We start from the raw sequence: 21,827 nt of genomic DNA, 5'->3' as shown, positions 1-21,827 counted from the left end.
TCTCTCTCTCTCCTTCCTTCTCTGCCCCTCCCTTGCTCACGTGGTCTCTCTCTCAAAATAAATAAACTTTAAAAAATAAGGTCCGAGAGAGAGCTAAATGGTGGCTTAGACTCAGGGTGGTGGTGACGACGGTGATGGAGAGAAGTGATCGGTGGCTTAGATAAGGGCATGAGGGTTCAACAACCAAATTTCTGGCATGTGAAGCTGCATATTCACTGACCTTGAGTGCACTAGGAAAGGACCAGGTTTGGGGATAGCAGACAGCTAAGTGGAAATATTAATTAAGACATGGTTGAATATAAAGCTCTAAATTCAAAAAGATTTGTGTTTGAGATAAGTTTGGGAGTCCCCCATTTATAGATGGTAATTGAAACCATAGAAATGAGACTTTAGGAAGAGAGTTTAAAGCAAGAAGACTGATAATGAGTTTTGAGGACTTATCATCTAAAGGACACTTGGCCTGAAGGTTAACCAAGAAAGAGCCTTAGAAGATCAGCTAGAAGAGTAGAAGGAAAAGCAGGAAAGGATGATATCTGGTAAGCCAAACGCTACCAAATAGTCAAGTAAAATGAAGACTATGCCCATAGGATATAGTGACATGCAGATCATTGGTGACCTTAACAAGAGTTATGTCAGTGGAATGCTGTGAGCAGAAATCAGATTTGAATAGGTTGAACAGGTGAGAGAGGTGAATGAAAGGAAATGAAGGCAACAGGAATGGAATGTGCTCTCAAACTTTGTGAAGGAGAGAAATAAGGCAAAAGAGATAGGAAGTGGGATTGAGAAGTGTGCATTTGTTTTGTTTTAAGATGGGAGAGACTTGAACATGTTTTAATCTTAATAGAAAGGATCCTGTAGAAAGGGAGATGTAGAAGATATAGAAGAGAGAAGGGAAAACAGGATGATTCATCAGGAGGCAAAAAGAGTTTGGGATCCAAAGCACAAGCAAGGACATGGAGGTGGAATAGATCCTCTTTCATCATAGGAGGGAATGAGAAGATGAATGTGCATGTACTCTGGTTTAAGAGTGAGCCCCAAGAAGCCTCCTTTTGACTGTTCTGGAATTTTATTAATTTGCTTCTTCTCAGAGCCCTAAAGTACTTAACTCTACTTTATGAATTCACATCTTCTGTCTTGTATTGTCTCTTACTATTTCAGGCCATAGGCTTGTCTTTGTCCGCTAGATTATAAACTTGAGAATAAAACACAAGAGTTTATTCTCGTATCCCACTCGCTGGACTATTACCTAGTCCAGGGCTGAGTGTACTTTAAAAAAAAGATATACACTCAAGGGGTGCCTGGGTGGCTCAGTTGGTTAAGTATCAGACTTGGGCTCAAGTCATGATCTCACAGTTTGTGGGTTCAAGCCCAGCATTTGAAGCCTGCCCCTCTCTCTCTCTCTTTCTCTCTCTCTCTCTCTCTCTCTCTCTCTCTGCCCCTCCCTCACTTGCTCTCTCTCACTCTCTCTCTCAAAAATAAATAAATAAACTTAAATTTTTTTTAATTTAGTGATTATTTATTTTTGAGAGAGACAGAGTCTGAGAGGGGGAGGGGCAGAGAGAGAGGGAGACACAGAATCCAAAGCAGGCTCCAGGCTCTGAGCTGACAGCACTGAGCCTGATGTGGGGCTTGAACTCACAAACTGCAAGATCATGACCTGAGCTGGAGTCAGAGGCTTAACCAAATGAGCCACCCAGGCGCCCCAACGTAAAAAAATGTCTTAAAAATAGATACTCAGTAAAAAGTCATTAAGATGGATGCTTAGGTAAAAGGAACAACTCATGTTCTGAGTACTAGCTATTCATATAATGATGTTTAGACTTTTGTCATTGAATCGTCAATCTTGATGATTTCTGTAAGGCCTGAGATATGCTTTAGATTTCATAGGTACCAAGTAGAATTACTCTCTGGCTAATTGTAGTAATTTAGCTGATGGGGGATAACTAGCTTTCGGTTGGTGATTAGCTTATTATTTTTCTTTGCTTTTCCAGGTACAACAGCTACAGGTCTTGTTGCTACAAGCCCATGGAGGTACCCTGCCCGGATCTATAAAGTAAGAGTCATAAACTAATTTTATTTTTTTTATTTTAATGTTTACTTATTTTTGAGAGAGAGAGAGAGAGTGATCAGGGGAGAGACAGAGAGAGAGGGAGACACAGAATCTGAAACAGGCTTCAGGCTCTGAGCTGTCAGCACAGAGCCCAACGTAGGGCTTGAACTCACAGACCATGGGATCGTGACCTGAGCCAAAGTCAGATGCTTAACCAACAGAGACACCCAGGCGCCCCCCCTTTTTAAAAATTTTTTTAAAGAGTCATAGATTAATTTTAAATGTATATTCTTGGAGAGGCCATTTCTTCTCATGGTTGTTTTCCTCTGAGAGACTAACATTTCTGGTAGCACTTGGCATCAAGGTAGGGATATTGCTAAACGTGCTACTTAGTTTTGAGGCAGTCTGATGTGATAGAACAGACATGGGTTCTGGCCTCAGAAATCTATTCATTGGAATTCTACTGTGAGGAAGTGCTGTTTCTTTTCTCCCCCATTTATGTATTTGATTACTTATTTATATCCATGTAGACTCATGGGTATTTATTTTATTCTATGGGCTATCATCCAATGCTATCATTATTTGTTTTATTACTCAGATTGTCCATGCTTTGTCCAATAGGTGCTCCTTTAGGGTGGTTCTTCTGTTCGTCAAATACACCCTCTAGGATTTTTTTCACCCTCTAATTTTTAAGCATTTCTACAAAATGTTCCATACCAATTTTGTATTTTCCTTTCCCTAGTTTTATAATCAACCGTATCTCAAAAGAGCCCTGATTTTTTTTTTATTGGAAAATAGTGTTTAGAAACCCATTCTGGGTGCTGGGTATGCTTGTTTGTTACTGGGTGTCACTGCTTCTAGGCCCTCTCAGAGGGCAGAGAAGAAATATCTGTATGTCTAGTAATGTACACATAACACTCATATCTATGTTTTTATATCTGCTGTCTATATATTAAAAGCCATGATTTTTATACCAATACCTCTGATTCCAGTCCAACACTACAGGGTTCATTTTAGCCTTCTTTCTCCCCCTATTTCTTTTTCTAACAGTGAGACACCAGCTCTCATTATCTGCAGTCTATTTACTTATTTGTTCAGTTCCAGGATACACATACAGTAGTTTCAGAATTGCTAGCCCATACCCCTGTGAGAAACACTCTTATAAACCAGATTACAGCGTTTATGTACAGTTCATTTTGTCCTTAGGCTTAGAGTATCCAGGCAAGATACTGTTGCCCATCGTTACTGTTTGTATTCCATCTTGGGTTCCCCTTATGTCTTGGTTGCTTTTGTTTGTTTATATTTCAGGTACGCAAAGGGTATATGAGATATTATCATGCTCTAAGAGTCAGAGTTATACAAAGAAGAAATACTCAGAGCAGAGAAATGCAAATCAAAACCACAGTGAAATATCACCATACACCTATTAGGATGGCTGATAGTAAAAAACTGAGTAACAAACGTTGGCAAGGGTGTGGAGAAATTAGAACCTTTGTGCACTTTTGGAGACGTTATAAAATGGTATGACTGCCATGGAAAACAGTATGGAGGTTCCTCAAAAAGTTGAAAATAGGAATAACACATGATCCAGCAATCCCACTTCTGGGTATATAATTGCAAAACAATTGAATGCAGAGTCTTAAAAAGAGATTTGCACACCTATGTTCATAGCAGCACTACTCCCAACAGCCAGGAAGGGGAAGCAACACAAATGTCTACCAGCGGAGGTGGCATGTACATATAATGGAATATTATTCAGCCTTAAAAAGGACGGAAACCCTATTACGTGTTACAGCATGAATGAAACTTGAGGACATTATACTAAGTGAAATAAGCCAATCACAAAAAGATACTGTATAATTCCACTTACAGGAGATACTTAGTCAAATTCGTAGAAACAGAAAGGAGGATGGTAGTGACCCAGGACTGGGGGTGGGGAGGGGCAAAAAGGGAGTTGTTTAATGGGCAGAGGGTTTCAGTTTTACAAGATACAAAAGTTCTGGAGGTCTGTTTCACAACAATGTAAATATACTTAAAACTACTCAACTGTACACTTAACAATGGTTAAGATGGTAAGCTTTATACTTTTTTTCAACCACAACTCAAAAAAGAAAAAGAAAAACCACCAACAGAACTAGAAGAAAACATAGGCAAAGGTCTATGTGTATACAGGTAAAGGTGAAAAACAGTGTAGAAATAAAAACAGTGGCAGAAAACTATAAAAGAATAGACTGGTGGGAAGGGTGGGAACAGGGAGTTGTTGTTTAATAACTATGGAGTTTCAGTGTTGCAAGACGAGAAAGTTCTGGAGAGCCATTGCACAATGATGTGATTATACTCTATTGAACTGTCCACTTAAAAAATGTTCATGATGGTAAATTTTATGTTAACATGTTTTTACCACAATACATTTTGTGAAATGTCATTCCCTCTTCATCCCTGCTGCCCTATTCCCATTTTGCACTCTTATCTCTACCACTATTCTCCCTCCTCCGTATTGAACCAATCTCTTTAGTTTCTGGTCTAGCTTTCCTATATTTCTCCTCTACAAATGAGCATATACCTATATTTTTTTTCATATCCTCTTCTTATATGAATGGTAATATGCCATAGATAGTCTTTTGTGGCTTTGCTCTTTTCAGCATTGCCTAGAAATCATTTCTTATCAGTTCATAAAAGCCTTCCTCATTCTTTTGTACAGCTGCATGCTTCTCTTATTGTTCATACTGATTTGTCTTCTTTCCTATGTATGGGCGTTTAGGTTTGTTCCCAGTATTTTGTGATTACAAACATACTGCAGCGAATAACTTTGTGTTATTCCGTTCTCATATTATTAGTGACCTCTCTTCAGGGTAGATTTCTAGAAGTGGGATTGCCGAGGCAAAAGGTAAGTGCATGTGTGGTTTTGTTAAATATTGCCATATTCCCCCTCCAAAAGGGATATGCCAGTGTGCATTCCCAGTGGCAGGGTGTGACAATGCTTGTTTCCCCATAACCTCACCAGCGGAATGTGTTGTCGTACTTCTCAATTTTTTGCCAATCTGATAGGTGAGAAATACTATCTCAGTATCTTGTTTTAATTTTCGTTTCTTTATCACTGGATCTCAGCATTTTTTCCCTATGTTTCAGGGCCACTTTTATCTCTTTTTCTGGTGAATTGTCTGTTCATATGTCTCATTTTTCTATCAGGTTTTCTGATCCTTTGGCCCTTTTTGAAAAAAACTATGGTAAAAGATACATAAAACCCACCACGTTAACTATTTTTTAAGTATACAGTTCAGTGGCATTAAGTGCATTCACAATCTTGTACAACCGTCCCCACCATCCTGCACAGCTGAAACTCTGTACCCATTAAACAATAACACCCTAGTTTCCCTTCTCCCCTCAGTCCTGGCAATCACCATTCTTCTTGCATTTAATTATCCTAAGCATATGAGTGAAATCATAGAATATTTGTCCTTTTGTGATTGTCCTGTTTCACTTAGCATATCTTCAAGTCTCATCCATGTCGTAGCATGTGTCAGAATTTCCTTTCTTTTTTTTTTTTTTACAAATAGTTTATTTTCAAGTTGGTTCCCATATAACACCCAGTGCTCATCCCCACAAGTGCCCTCCTCCATGTCCATCTCCCCCCCTCCCCTCCCCCCCCACCCCCATCAGTCCTCAGTTTGTTCTCAGCATTCAAGAGTCTCTCATGGCTTGCCTCCCTCCCTCTCCCCGACTAATTCCCCCCTTCTTCTCCCCCACGGTCCTCTGTTAAGTTCCTCCTAATCCTCCTATACATGCAAACATATGGTATTTGTCCTTCTCAAAATTTCCTTTCTTTTAAATATTTTTTTTACATTTATTTAGTGTTGGAGAGACAGAGAGAGACAGAGCACAAGCGGGGGAGGGCCAGAGAGAGAGGGAGAGACAGAATCCGAAGCAGGCTCCAGGCTCTGAGCTGTCAGCACAGAGCCTGACGCAAGGCTCGAACCCACAAACCATGAGATTATGACCTGAGCCAAAGTCGGATGCTCAACCAACTGAGCCACCCAGGTGCCCCGCCTTTCTTTTAAAAGCTGAATAATGTCCCATTGTATCTATATACCACATGCTGTGTATCCATTCATCCTTCGTTGGACTCATATTGCTTCCACCTTTTGGCTATTGTGAATATGCTGCCATGAATGCTTTAGACCCTGCTTTCAATTCTTTTTGGGTGTAGGCCCAGAAACAGAATAGCTGGATCATATAGTAAGTCTTTTTTTTTTTAATTTTTTAAATTAGACTGCTGTACTATTTTACATAGTGGCTATACCACTTTGTGTTCCTACCAGCAGTGCATGAGTGTTCGAATTTCTTCATATCCTTGCCAAACACTTGCTATTTCCACTTTAAAAAAAAATAAACTTTTTCTAAAGTTTACTTACTTTCAGAGAGACAAAGAGAGGGTACAAGTGGGGAAGGGGCAGAGAGAGCGGGGTACAGAGGACCAGAAGCAGACTCTGTGCTGACAACAGATAGCCCGATGTGGGGGTCGAACTCACAAACCACAAGACCATGACTTGAGCAGAAATCAGACACTTAACTGACTGAGCCACCCAGGCACCCCTCAACTTTTTGGCTATTATGAATTATGCTGTTATGAACATTTACTTGCAAGTTTTTGTACGGACATGATTGGGTAGATGTCTAGAAGTAGAACCATATGTTTAACTTTTTAAGAAACTGCTAAACTCTTTTCTGAAGTTGGTATGGTGTTTACATTCACATGCTTCTGGATATTGATTCATAATTAGAATGCCTTTCCCTATACCAGGGTTAAAGAGGAATTTGTTTCTCTCTAGTACTTATGTTGATTTTATTTTTTGTGTTTCATATTTTCAATCTTTTTTTGTAAATTTATTTCTGAGAGAGAGAGACAGCATGAGCAGAGGAGGGTCAGAGAGAGAGGGAGACACAGAATCTGAAACAAGCTCCAGGCTCTGAGCTAGCTGTCAGCACAGAGCCCGACGCGGGGCTTGAACCCACGAACCGTGACCTCATGACCTGAGCCACAGTCAGACGCTTAACTGACTGAACCACCCAGGCACCCCACATTTTATATTTTCATTTGGAGTTTATTCTTATGTAGGTGTGAGCTTATTTTCTTTTAATAGCCTTATTTTCCATAACTCTTAATCATTTTTTCTTATTATAAAAGGAATATGTTGCTTCTTGTAGGACATTTAAAATGACAAGCATGAAGAATAAATCTTAAAACTTCCATATTTATCACCCAGAGATGACCACCCTTCTCTTTATAAATTTCCATCTTTGGGTAATTTAATCTTGGTTTCCTGATAATATTTAAAGAATGTTGAGTAAAGAAATGGAGGAAAGCTGGGTTCCCTTAAAGGGTCTCTTAAAGACCTGTTCTAGTTTAACCAGTTTAGAAGCAATTGGCCCATCTTCCTTTCCTTTCAGTTTAGCATAGACCTGTTTTATGTAAGACAAGGTTAGTGAACACAAGACTAATAAAAACTATTCCACACTTCCATCCGCCTAGAATATACTACAGGATATAGTCTCAGCTACACAAGTAATAGATTCTAAGAAACAGTTGATGAATCAGTGAACTCACCTGTTCAGTGTTTTACAGAAAAATAAAGATGCTACTTCTTTTCTCAAAAATGTATGTGTAGGGGCGCCTGGGTGGCTCAGTCAGCTAAGCATCCGACTTTGGCTCAGGTCATGATCTCACGGTTTGTGGGTTCAAGCCCTGCGTTGGGCTCTGTGCTGACAGCTAGCTCAGAGCCTGAAGCCTGCTTCAGATTCTGTGTCTCCCTCTCTCTCTCTCTCTCTGACCCTCGCCTGCTCAGGCTGTCTCTCTCTCTCTCTCTCAGAAATAAATAAAACATTAAAAAATACGTGTGTATTTTAAGAAACATTTCATAAAAGATTTCACAAAACGTACAGTTCATATACATGAATTTTTTTTTTTGTCTTAGGATTATATTCTTATTGAGTGTGTGTCATGAAAGCTTTTGCATTGATTTTCTGTGTTTGTCGATTTGCACATGCTCGACTAACTTGAATTCCTAGCATAGGCAACTAAATAGCCTATGAAAGAGGAAACACTGGTGTTCCATTGTATTTTCCCCCATTTAAAAAGGTCTTGGAAATTTTTAGGAAGGGAAAAACTATGGAGTTAAAAATATCATTACTTTGGAGTTTGTCAATTTACCTGAATGAAACATGGAAGTTCTCAGCTTAATAACAGTAAGGAAATATCAGAGCAATCTAAAATAACACTAAATTTACCAACAGTTGGTTGTTTGTTTTTTGTTTGCATTTTAGAGAGAGCACACAAGTTGGGGAGAGGGACAGAGAGATAGAGAGAATCCCAAGCAGGCTCCACGCTCACTGCAGAGCCCAATGTGGGGCTCAATCCCATGACCCTGGGATCATGACGTGAGCCAAAATCAAGAGTCGGACACTCAACCAACTGAGCCACCCAGGCACCCCCATTTATTTTTTCATTTTTTCATTTTTTTTTTACATAGGTTTCACACCCAGCGTGGAGACCAGTATGGGGCTTGAACTCACAACCCTGAGATCAAGACCTGAGCTGACATCAAGAGTCAGATGTTTAAAAAATAAAAAAAAGAGTCAAACGTTTAACTGACTGAGCCACCCAGGCGCCCCAATAGTTTACTTTTATAATCAACATTTTAATTGAGCATTCTTTCGTGAGAGTCTTAGTAAATTCTCAGTAGTATAACACGAGACCTTATGGTTTGGCCTTGCTATTAAGTTTTTTATGAAAAGTATGCTACAATTTTCTGTAAGAATTCCTGGAGGTCTTAAACTGCATGAGAGGGCATCTATTCCTGAAATCCTTTTCAATCCTTTATTGTCATTGAGAACAGATGTTCCCTGTCCTTTTTTCCTCTTTATTATAGCCTTGACAACTATTCATTTTTCCCCTCAGTCTCCTTCAGATTCATATCTTCATATTTCTTCTGATCTTTTTTCACCAGTCCTATTTTCCAGTCTTTTGAACAATTAATCCTAGTAGATGACCAAGAAACAAAAACTGTACTTCTTGTTGGTCTTTTCAATTAGTCTGGAACTGATATCAAGTAATCTGCATAAATTCCAAAAGTTCTTATCTATATGTATTCCTTCAAATTATTTCATTCTCTCCCATCCACTCCTATTTGATATGGACACCATTGTTGTCACCACCCACTCTAAGCAATTTAAAATTGATATACAAATGAACAAGAGGTTTTGAGCAAGTCAGGCATTTAGAGGGAACAGTTATTTATGGAGGGTTGTGAAATGTGCTCTCAGTGGCCACTGGTAATTATATCAACTTCTGACTTCTTAAATGCTATTTCCCTAAACTTCAGTAAATAGGCAGTTGACTTTTGTTGAGGTTAAATTTCACCCTGAGCTTTTCACTTCTACCTCCTCCATACCTCTTCCTTCCCTGCCTCCCTAACCTTTAATGAGGTATTGATGGTGGGAAGAAGAGAGAGAACACCTATCTTAGCTACAGTTAGCCTTCACTTCTTAACTACATAGCACAAATAGAAATATCTTAAACTAAGAGCCAAGGGTAGAGGTTAGTCATTTCTGTTACAACCATGTCTGATTCTGAATTATTACCGTCCCGCAAATCATTAATTCAGTGTATTTCAGACATATGTTTATTATTCATTCAATATACTACCTGACTGGAAGGGCAGATTGGAATGGACACATTTTTTTTTTTTTACAGACTTTCTGGGTTCATTTTAAACCAGTCCCCCACAACCTAAAAGGCCTGTGGGGTATATTTTTATCAACCTTTGATATAGGAATTATCAACAGGTATTTTTTCAGTCTCTTACTTTCTTTGTTTTAGTGTGGAACCATCAGAAAATCTACAGTCCCTGATGGAGAAGAACCAGTCCCTGACAGAGGAGAATGAAAAATTAAGTCGTGGTCTGAGCGAGGCAGCTGGCCAGACTGCCCAGATGTTGGAGAGAATCATTTTGGTGAGGACCCACGACTAAGCTACTAGCAATCTGGACATTTACTAGCTTTAGTTTCTGAAATATTTAACATGCTTCTCATTATGAGAGACAAGTTATCTGGAAAGAAATGGATTAATATTACCATGTCCCCCATGGAGCCCCTCTAGGGTAAATACATGGGCTTATGATCAAACATACAGAAAAACTAAAAGAATCGGACAGTGAGCACCTATATATCCATCACAAAGAATCCACATGAATCTTATTTTAAAATAGATTTTTTCTAAAATGCCAGAGAGGAAAGAACCAGGTTCTTCTGTCACCTTCAGTCCTGCTTAATCTGTTTCCATAATACCAGGAAACTATCCCCTCAGTAAAATTTTAGTTCTTCTCTATCTCTCTTCCTCTAATGTCATCACATTTCATACTCTGTCCTAACAGCTGCTGTGGTGAGATAGAACAGCTGGGAAATTAACGTTAATTCTTTTACATGTGGTTCATTTCTAAATAGTGGATCACTACGTAACTGATTACACCATTTCTGTAACCTACTGCCTGTCTGATAGTAACCTGGATCAGTGCATGCTGACTCTGTCGCTAACTTTTTTTTTTTTTTTTTTTTTGCTAGACTAAGTACAACTCAGTCTTTAATAGCACAACTGTTGTCAAAAGTGAAAATGAGTTTCCACCAAAATGTAATTGAACGTCTGTAATTTATGCACCTTTGCACATCAGCATGCTCTCTAGTCAAGGAAGCGTAAGCTGCTTAAAGATTCTTTCAAGGGGGCCAAACCCTATATCCGTTGTCTATTACTGGGGGAAGGGTAAAAATGAGAGCTAGAGGATTTTTATACACAGTTTTCGGTCTCCAGAGCTGCATTCTGTGTCTTGGAAGTAGCTCTAGAGGCTGTGTCTCACATGTATGTGAGTGTGGCTGACATAACAGACAGTACCTGTTACTCTAGCCACATACCCATCTGAACTTTATAAGGCTGTCATAATGGCTTCGTGAAGGCTTATTGTTTGCTATGCTGTCGGAACATCATAACAAGCATGACATTTGAGTCCTATATAACCTGTCCTTCCCAAATCTGTCACAGGATCTAGCACGTTACAGATACTATGATTAAAATAAAATGAAAAATATCAATAACCCTTCCCAAAACATAGCCCTCTCGGCCATTTCTTCTCTGCCACCATTCTTGTGCCTCACCCTTTTTCTTGCTTTCTCCTACTAAAACTAGCCTACCAGAGCAGATAGTGTAACCTGGAAAAAAAAAGAGCTCAACTCATATTCAATGTGAGTCCCTTTTATGTTTTAAATGCCCTTATGCTGGGGCTAGGGAACAGCATAGTGTAGGAGGCAGTTTAAAGTAAGTGGTTTTTTTGCAAACAGCAGGGAGTAGCATGCCAGGAAGTATTGCTTTTTCTCCCAGTTGCAAAGTTCTATATGGAATTAAGGCTTCACACTCCACACCATAGTCTGAGCTTCATGGCAAGCATAAGACCCAGCTGCTTAGATGTTATTTTTAGTAGCTCATGTTGACTGAAGGGCTAATTTCCATGACTCTGTCAAAAAAATACATTTCTCACTAAATTACCAAAGCCCACTAAATCCTCTTATTATAGCAAAGGAGCCAACCTTCCTACCTAGGTTTTAATCCATAGGAGTAGGAGAGAGGGCATAATTAGGTGAGGCTGTTAGGCATTGCCACTGATGATCTCCTGGGTCTCTGTTGCAGACAGAACAAGCAAATGAAAAAATGAATGCCAAGCTAGAGGAACTGAGGCAGCATGCAGCGTAAGTATCATACCAAATGTTTGTTAGTGACCTATACCACCTTAGTATGCGGTCACCAACATTACAGTTTTTGCAGTATGATTAATCTTTGGGTTCCTTCCTTTGAACTTTCAGCTGCAAAGTGGATCTTCAAAAGCTAGTGGAAACTTTGGAAGACCAGGAATTAAAAGAAAACATAGAGACAATTCGTAACCTGCAGCAAGTGATTACCCAGCTATCGGTAAGCCAAGTAGGGGTGGTGTAGATAGACGTATCGCTTTCGTTTGTTTCTCTTGATGCATATAAATATATCTAACTCGTGCCTTTGGCCGAAACAACTAGGCTGTGAGCTGTTTGAGGGCAGAGATTATGGATCACGGAGTATGATCTGAATATTGAGTTTATTAAATCAGAACACTTGTAGGTTACATATGCAATGGCACGTCAGTATTTCAGTACTCTGACCAAACACTGGAAGCAGCAGCATCGCAGTGCAAAATTGCCTGGTAACATGGGCAGCAGGCATTGATTTGCTTTCCTTTCAGTGTAGGCTAACTTAATAAGAGGCCTTGTGCTATACCTCGATCTTAAGTAGGCTGGGTTCTAACAGATGTCTTAGAGCAACCAGGGAATACCATAGCTCTCTTTTATAACCAGTAATAAATTAGTCTGAATGATTGTTCTGTAAGTCCCCATTTTTATTTATTTTTAGAACTGTTACAGTAGCTGTGGGTGGGCTTGGGCAGTGGGTATTTGTTATTTTTCCCAGAAGAAAAATTCCTACAATCCCACCACCCTAAAAACCTCTTTTATTTTTGGTGTTCCTTCTCTGTCTTAGCCCTCAAGCATATATATGCTGCTTTTTTTAATTGAAGTCATATTATGTTAAGGGGCCATGGTTGGTTTTGTTCCATCTATACCTCTTGTTCATCATTCTGAATCCGTGACAATGTCTGTAAATGACTGGTGGTAATTTCTAGCTCTTGGGCAGAGGCTTTAACTTTAACAGAATGGTGGTAAAGTCTCAGGTAAATCTCAGGTCTTGCCCAGTGTTTTCTAGAGTTGTCAAAAGAGTATCACGAAATCATCTACACTTATATTTTACTCTTCAAGATTCCTTTAAAAATACCATACAGGGGGCGCCTGGGTGGCTTAGTCGGTTAAGCGTCCGACTTTCGCTTAGGTCATGATCTCACGGATCGTGGGTTCGAGCCCCGCGTCGGGCTCTGTGTTGACTGCCAGCTCAGAGCCTGAAGCCTGTTTCAGTCTGTGACTCCCTCTCTCTCTGACCCTCCCCTGCTCACGCTGTCTCTCTCTCTCTCTCCTAAAAATAAATAAAACATTTAAAAAAAAAATACCATACAGTATTGTGGGAGGAAGGGTTAGGATGAGTTCCAATAAGTTAAATGACTAAATTCCCAAAAGGCTTGAGAGCAGTGTTTTAGAATAGGTAGGGCTGTGCAAAACTTCCACGAGCAGTCCAACAGGGCAGTTCATTTATCCAACAAACAGGCCACAGCAGTTGAGAACCTGGGCCCCAGAGCCAGACACACCCTAGTTTGAAGCCAATTCTGCCACTCAGTAGCTATGTAACCTCGTTAAGTACTGTATTAATATCAAAAGAAAATAATTTAAGTAACTCGAAAAGGACATTAAAAGCAGATGCAGTCAGGGAGCACCTGAACTCCAGGTAATCCTTGAGTGGAAGCAGGATTGGAGTTTTATAAGGTGAGACGGGAGAGGGGTGTGTCCTTGTGGTTTGGCTCAGGTAGCAGATTTATTGTTAATAAGGCTATGAAACTTTTGGTTGGAGGCCGTTCCAGTTGTCATGCCTCTGGCTTAAATGAAGAACATTGGTGCAGCCCCATCCTACTTGCTGTCCAGTTGTTTTCGAGAGTTGTTCTTGCAACTCTTGTAGTTTGTTCACTGGTTAAAGTTCTCAAGTGGGAGAGGCGGCAAAGAAAATTAGGAACCCTCCCTTTCTGTTTTAGTCCTCTCACATTAGCAATATGAGCAAAGGGCACTGACAACACAAAAGAACAGGTGATTAACTGCCCAGAAAATTCAGGAAGTCAGTACAGAAGACAGTGGGCCCTGAAAAAGGAATAGAAGTTTGTCACACAGACAACAGGGAAAATACAATCCATACAGAGCAAAAAGCACATGCCAAAGCAAACTGGTTGAAAGTTCAGAATGTGATAAGGACCTCGTTGTGGCTGAATTATAGAGTACATGCCAGAGAATGGCTATCACAAGGTTAAATTTCACCATCTATAATTCCACTTAAATGTAGCTGAAACATCTGATATATAAAAATCTTGTGTGAGCTGCCTCAGAATTAAGATAAGCTAGGCTGCGGAACCATAACTGGAACTGAAGCTTACGTGATCACAAAAGAGTGATCCAGGACAACACTGTTCATGGACACCACAATCTTAGAGGATTTCACATCATCTCATTTCTGGGGCTTTGAGTCACATGGGAAAGATGAAGCAAATCCATGGAAACAAGATAATAACATAAGAAAAGGCATATCCTTGGTGAGGATCTGGTGATATGACTGGTACCTGGTGTGCCTATAGAGGAAGTTGCTAGTGGTGGCTGACTCAGAGGAAGTCTGTAGGAAGTCTGCCACCAAAAGTCACTTGGCACATGCAGCAAGAAGGTATTAAGGTTACCACGGGCTGATAAAGTCCCTGGCTTCCCTCCACTGTCACAGTTAGGCAGAGTAAACCCTTTTGCCCAGGGCTCCTGCTGGACTCTTGAATCAGAAGTTTCCATGTCTATTGTTTAAAGACCCTCCCAGCTACTTGGACATACACAACAATGTATCCTGTGGCTTTTATTAAGACTCACTACAGTGAAAGCAGAATGTTTTGGATGTAAGTGCTTGTGCCCTTCATTCTAGATTAAAACTATTTTTATTTTAAATGACGGATGAACACCCCCTTTTCAATTAGGAAGGTAACCATTGTTCCCGAATCTTCCTCCTGGGGCTTTAAGCACTAAACTGTACCATTTCTTCCTTGAAAATACAATTCAAACAAACCTCCTTGCTGCAGTCACCTGTGAGGAAATTCATGTAGTCCTTTCAGTTCCCACAAAATCAAATTTTGTTGTTTTTAACCCCTCCTTGAAGGCCAGTTCCATAAAAAGCATTTTGCATGCCCAGTAATGGGATTGCCTACAGCCTAACAAGCACAAACTTCTTTGGAGAGTATTGCCAGTCAGTGTAGCTCAATGTACCCTAGCCTTGTCCCCCTGACCATCACCTTCAGCAAATCGCGTATTTTTACCTTACAAGAGGTTCTCCATCTAGCCTGAGAATGAGAAAAAGGCTTTTAGATTGAAATAAATCCCATTGTTATACATTTATATTCAGGATTATGAAGGCAGAATCCTTCCAAGTTCATGTAGAACATGTCACCAAAGCTTAACCTTTGGCATTACAAAATTGTATTGGGCCAAAAGCCAAAAGGTCAACCACAGTAACATATCTTCTTCAAAGATTAACCCATCTACTTCAATCCTGACCCTCTGGAAGGTACTAGAAAATGTCTCCAAAAGCCAACATTACAGGTTTTACTAATCTAGGATAGGTCCGTAAGTAGTCCATTTATTGAAACTTAAAACATGGGAGGGAAGGAAGGGTAACCATCAACCTATAATATATCGAAGTGCTCTGTTTTTCAAGAAGGATTTCATATGTCTGGTCCTTGGAGAATCACCGGTATTGTAAGTCATGATGAGAAAGGATGTGGGAACACTGGAGCTTCCTTTGAATTTTCTTTGAGTCTCACTGATTGGGAATTTCTGGGTGCTTTACACCCAGAAAGGACCTCTTCACTCCTCGCCTTAAAGGTACTGAGATTCAAGTTTCAACAACTATGTAAGGTTTCACTGGGCTGATGTAGAGACTCCATGTGCTAACCCTAAATTCTTTTCTTGCTATTGAGCCAGTAGCTCTTTCACCTTTGACCTCTTTAATTATGAGACTTCCTGGAAATCCTTTCTTCCCGGGGCTTGCAGAATCACTTAAACAGAAGTGGAAATCCATATGTTGCAAAACCAAATAAAGCCTAAATTCCAGTGGGGAGAAGAGAGCTTGCTCATGTGATAGCCTATAAACAAATTAGTCCTAATAAGTGGTTTTGGGTTTCCCTTTTAGATGGTTGTCATTCCAGTGCCCAAAAAAGGAATTGCCCTTCTCTGAAAGGGAATCAGTGCTTGCCCTTTCCCTCCATGTAACCACTACCTACAATAGCTGCATAGGATTGATTCGTTCTTAGATATATGAGGGAGATTTCTCTGACTTCATGAGCACATTTCTCTGGGGTATCTGCCTATATGGAACTTATTTCCTTCTAGAGTAGGGTCTTGCTACCGTGACTGTAAAAACATACAAAATAACCCTTCCTTCTATTCACTTTTCTACTGCATTGCCTTTATTTCATATGTCTGTTTTTAGGGTGATATGTCCATGAGAACTGGCTAGACCCATACATTATAGAGGTAGACTTAGTCGTAAAAACATAAAGGATAGAGTCTATAAAATGAGTTAAACTTTGGCCTGTTAGAATAGCTAATGTTTCACTTTGGCCCAATGATCTCTGGCAGAGCAGGAAAGGTGCAGTATTGCCACATGACCCTAATTTTCTTTTTAGAAAGACTACGCCATCGACCTTATAATGAGGATAGAGTCTTAAGAGGTGGGAAGTGGAAATGTGTGGTTTTGGGTGTATATATGTGCACAAAATGGGTCCAGCACCTTAAAGGGTCTCTATGTACACTTGAAAAAAAATTAAATAACCAATATAAAATCCACTAGTAAGCTTCACTTCAGGATCTTTTCCTAAACTGAAATATCACTTGTCATTGCAGGATGAAACTGTTGCTGCAACCATTGATACTGCAGTAGAACCAGAAGCCGTAAGTAATTGGCTTTGTGTAGAACTAGGAGCTTTACTGTGCCATTTCCTGTAATTTGTCACTCGGCTGAGGAAGAGAATCGCTGATTGCTACCATCCTCCATAGACTACCTTGGAAATCCAAAAATCTTGAGTGTAAATGCCAGTTTTGTAAAATCCTGAAGTTGGATAGACTCCATCCCTAATAGTATGACTGCTAATAGATGGCAGGGCTTCTTAGGGATGTCATTTTCCTTATTTGCAGTCTGGCTTGCTGACTTTTTGTTAGATGCTAGTATTCTGCATCAGCTGTCTAGAAGTTAAAGTGAGGGGAAAAAGCAAATTAGGAAATTATGGTAGAGTTAAAAAAAAAAAAAAAAACAAGCAGTAGAGAAGAAATGGAAGAGGCTTTTTTCCCTCATCATACTTTGCTTATGGATGGGACCGTTAGGGGCTAAAAGAACCAAGGGAAATATTTTGAGTGTTCAAATTGGAAGAATAGATAAAATATATTAGAAAAAATAAATAAAATGTATTAGGTGTTGACTAAAGGTTAGAGAGCAAAGTTGAAATGAAAGGCTAGACAGTGGCTTCCTTGAGACATCTTTTTGCCCCTAAAACAAACGTGTATCAGTATTTTTCGTATGCTGAAAGAAGAAATATGGGAAATAATCAGGTGACCTCTGGCATGTGCCCTTCATTCTGGATGAAAAGTATTTTTATTTTAAGTGATGGTTGAATACCCCCTTTTCAATTATGAAAGGAACCATTATGTTCCCGAATCTTTCGGGATTGTGAAGAGATCATGAAGCCTCTTCTCCATTTTCAACATTCCTAAAGTGCCATTTCCAGAACTCTTTCTCCTGTAAAGACCCCTTATAATGAGGTGAAAGTAAGAAATGTTAGCTAGATCAATAAAATAAAGAGCAAGAAACTCAGTTTACTCTAAGAGGCAGTCAAAGGATGTAAGAAGCAAGGTGCTGTGAGAACAGGGAAAGAGGCTAGGCTCGATGCATTTCAGATGTTTAAAGCCAATACATGAGAAGCCATATTTTTAAAAGAACAGGGATACCAGTAATGGAGAAGTGGCTGTGAGACCAACCTGATGAAGCAGGGTCTAGGGATCTCCAATTGCTTGTTTCTCTTACAAATCATCATCTTGATCTTTTCCAGCAAGTGGAAACCAGTCCAGAGACCAGCAGGTCTTCTGATGCTTTCACTACTCAGCATGCTCTACGTCAAGCTCAGATGTCTAAGGAGCTGGTTGAGTTGAATAAAGCCCTTGCCCTGAAAGAGGCTCTAGCCAGAAAGATGACTCAGAATGACAACCAACTGCAGCCCATTCAGTTCCAGTACCAGGTAAAAAATTTACCAGGGCGGCGTTTGTTCATGTCTGCATCTCTCTTTAACTGTATGGAAGAAAACAGGCACACTGTTGGGTTTTTTTTTTTTTAATGTCTATTTATTTTTGAGAGAGAGAGAGAGAGAGTGAGCAGGGGAGGGGCAGAGAAAGAGAGAGACAGAATCTGAAGCAGGCTCCGGGCTCTGAGCTGTCGGCACAGAGCCCGATGCGGGGCTCAAACTCATGGACCGTAAGATCATGACCTGAGCTGAAGTCGAATGCTCAACTGACTGAGCCACCCAAGTGCCCCAGGCACAGTTTTTGATGACGTTGAGACAACATAATGTGCATAGTACAACTGGAATTGTATTGTTGGTTTCAAAAAAAAAAAAAAGATACATTCAGGATAGGGAACCTGCAATTTTATTTCATTTAATCTAACACCTTACCTTATGCAACAGGTATTTAATAAATAGTTGGATGATGTTATAATAAACTTGGTCTCCACTTGTGGAGAAATTTTGTTCTAATACCAATACTGAGATTCTGAGAAAGGTACATCTCTTCATAGATGGTCTTGGCTATGGTGTGAATTAGAAAGAAACTTATGGGGCACCTGGGTGGCTCAGTCAGTTAAGTGTCTGACTTTGGCTCAGGTCATGATCTTACAGCCTGTGAGTTCAAGCCCCACATTGGGCTCTGTGCTGACAGCACAGAGCCTACTTGGGATTCTCTCTCTCTCGCTCTCGCTCTCTCTCTCTCTCTCCCTCTTGCTCTGCCCCTCCCCTGTTTGTGTGCTTTCTCCCTCTCTCTATTAAAATAAACATTTTTTTTAAAAAAGAGAGAATAATGGATATCACTTGACTTGGCCAATCACTAAACTGTTTTTCCTAGTGGTAGTTCTATTTTTTTTTATTTTTTCTTAATATTTATTTAGAGAGGGAGGGAGCGCAGATATGCATGTACAGAGGCAGGGCAGAAAGAGTGAGACAGAGGTTCCAAAGCAGGCTCCACACTGACAGCAGAGAGACCAATGTGAGGCTTGAACTCACAAACTTCAAGATCATGACCTGAGCCGAAGTTGGACACTCAACTGACTGAGCCACCCAGGTGCCTAGTGGTAGTTCTAATTGGCCTTTGCTAATTAATAATCAGATCTTTACTGAAAGACAAGTCTTTGGCTTCCAGGTTATTCCACAAGGTTAACTAGACCTTATTTTCCATTGTAGCCCAGTGTTTCCCATCCACAAAGTGATGTTAGCAGGGCTGGTAGAGGGAAAGGTGGATTGTTTTCCCATCAAGCTACATCCTACCAACCTCAGGTGGTATATGCTTGTATCAAGAAATCCCTATAGTATTCATGCAGATTCTACCCCCAGCTTCCCTATGTTTTCAGAGTAAAAACAAGAAAAGTGTTTTTCCTAAATAATTTTCAGCACTTTTTTCTTTAGGGTAGAGAATTCCCCTAGGGTATTCCAAATAATAGCTGAGGTGACATTAGGGGTTTTATTTCTGTTTTTTGTTATTACAGTTGTGTTTAGCTTTTTTTTTAACTTAATTTTTATTTATGTCAAATGCAAAAAAAAGAAATGTTTATGGCAAATGCATGTATATCATCTTTTTATCCTTTTTTTTTTTAATGTTTTATTTATTTCTAGGAGAGAGAGAGAGACAGCGTGAGCAAGGGAGGGTCAGAGAGAGAGAGGGAGTCACAGACTGAAACAGGCTCCAGGCTCTGAGCTGGCAGTCAGCACAGAGCCCGACGCGGGGCTCGAACCCACGAACCGCGAGATCATGACCTAAGCGAAAGTCGGACGCTTAACCGACTGAGCCACCCAGGTGCCCCAACATGTTTATCATTTTTAAAGCCAAATAGTACAATAATCAGAAAAATGAAGCAATTCCTGCCCTACTACCTTCTGTCCAGTTCCCTAGGCTTATATTTTAAATGCTTAAGTTGTTTCTTCTGACACTTACATTCATTTTTATAGATAAGAGTTGGAAGTATAATATGTTAATTTAAAAATTTTAGACATTATTGCAAATCAGAACCATAATGAAATATCACCTCACATCTGTCAGAATGGCTAAAATTAAAAACACAAGAAACAACAATTGTTGGCAGGGGTGTGGAGGAAAAGGAACCCTTGTGCACTGTTGGTGGGAATGCAAACTGGTACAACCAGTGTGGAAAACAGTGTGAAGATTCCTCAAAAGATTAAAATAGAATTACCATATAATCCAGTAATTCCATTACTGGGTACTTACCCAAAGAACACAAAAACACTAATTCGAAAAAATATATGCACCCCTATGTTTATTGCAGCATTATTTACAATAGCCAAATTATGGAAGCAGCCCAGGTGTTCATTGATAGATGAATGGATAAAGAAGAAAAACACACAAACTCTCAAATATAATGAATAAACTAGTGGTTACCAGAGGGAAGTGGGTGGGCGGATGGGTGAAATAGGTGAAGGAGATCAAGAGTACAAAAGAAAAGAATAATTGGTTATTATTACATTTTAATAACTCAGGGTTTAATTAAAACCACAGTAATTTTGTAATGTAACATCTTTTGTGGGTAGCTTCCTTTACTTCCAGAAATTCTGATTAAATGGACAGGCAGTACCTCTTAAGAGTATGAGGCAGTTCCAGAGATGCAGAAAGGTGATGGTTGTACAATGTCACTGAGGTGTCCACTTAATATGATTAAAATGTTAACCCTTATGTATAAAAAATAATAACTTCAGTACAATTGTGAAAAAAGTTTTAGATATTATCGTTGATTTCCCGCTATGGAAGATAGGAATATAGCTCTCTTATACAACCACGCATGTACACCGCCTCACCTCTTATCTCTCAGAACGGTAATCTCATAAGTTTTGATTAAGTGAATATTTAGTGTTTAAATTTTTATGATTTATGTAAATGTGTTTTCCAGCTGAGCCACATAACATAATATGATTCCACTTCCTTTCTTGTTTGGCTTTTTGTATTTCCTGGAGTTAATAACCTCATTTTTTCATTTACTTAGTCTTCTATGTACCTGTCAATAATTTATCTCGAAACTTCTTTACAGACTTATAAAACTCCTCCTAATATGGTCAAACGTACCAGATAACTCACCAATTTCTTTCTTGAAGACAACTCTCCTGGAATCTTCTGTCCCGGTTTGCTTTCTGTAGGCCTGCTGCCCAGCCAGCAACCTGGGACTGTCATCCTGGGAATCTGCTTCACTTCTCATCTCTGTGTTGAAACAGATTTGTTGTCTTCCTCATTCTTGGGATACCCCTTTGTGTTGGTTAAATACAACCTCAATAACTTTCTGAAACATGTTCATGAAAGAGAAATGTTTTAAACCATTGCATACCTGAAAATAGCTTTTTGTTGTTGTTAGGTAGGTAGGTAAGTAGTTTGGCTGGGTTTATATTCTATAATGGAAATCATTTTCCTTCGGAAATATGAAGGCTTTCCTTCACTGCCTTCTGTTTCCAGTATTGCTGTTGAGAAGTCCATTATAATGCCTGATTCTTTTTATTTGATCTGTATTCCACCGCCACCACCACTCCTGCTCTAGAAACTTTAAGGACCTTTTCTTTGTTGCCAAGTGTGATTGAACTTCACAATGATGTGCCTTTGTATGGGACTTGTTTATTGTACTTGGTGGGTCCTTTCAAACTAGAAATTTGTATTCTCCTTTAATGGGAAGGTTTCTTGTATTATTTCTTTAATAATGCCCCCTTTCTTTTTTTCCTGG

At 39.6% G+C, this 21,827-nt stretch overlaps 1 protein-coding gene across 4 annotated transcripts in view; it reads left to right on the top strand.

Annotated features, from left to right (window-relative positions):
• The window catches only part of KIF4A (kinesin family member 4A), a 126,913-nt gene that overhangs the window by 50,791 nt on the left and 54,295 nt on the right, over positions 1-21,827 (top strand). For all 4 annotated transcript variants that reach the window (XM_039253377.1, XM_039253373.1, XM_039253376.1 and 1 more), the window contains 6 exons: positions 1,992-2,053; positions 9,927-10,059; positions 11,781-11,839; positions 11,954-12,059; positions 16,700-16,747; positions 17,899-18,084. In XM_039253377.1, coding sequence (XP_039109308.1) covers positions 1,992-2,053; positions 9,927-10,059; positions 11,781-11,839; positions 11,954-12,059; positions 16,700-16,747; positions 17,899-18,084 — 594 coding nt within the window. The remainder of the gene's footprint in view (positions 1-1,991; positions 2,054-9,926; positions 10,060-11,780; positions 11,840-11,953; positions 12,060-16,699; positions 16,748-17,898; positions 18,085-21,827) is intronic.

This window comes from Hyaena hyaena, unplaced genomic scaffold, assembly GCF_003009895.1.
Source record: "Hyaena hyaena isolate Hyena2069 unplaced genomic scaffold, ASM300989v1 scaffold_451, whole genome shotgun sequence".
NCBI lineage: Eukaryota > Metazoa > Chordata > Mammalia > Carnivora > Hyaenidae > Hyaena > Hyaena hyaena.
The sequence above is the reverse complement of the archived record's forward strand: the minus strand, read 5'-3'. Positions and strand labels throughout refer to the sequence as shown.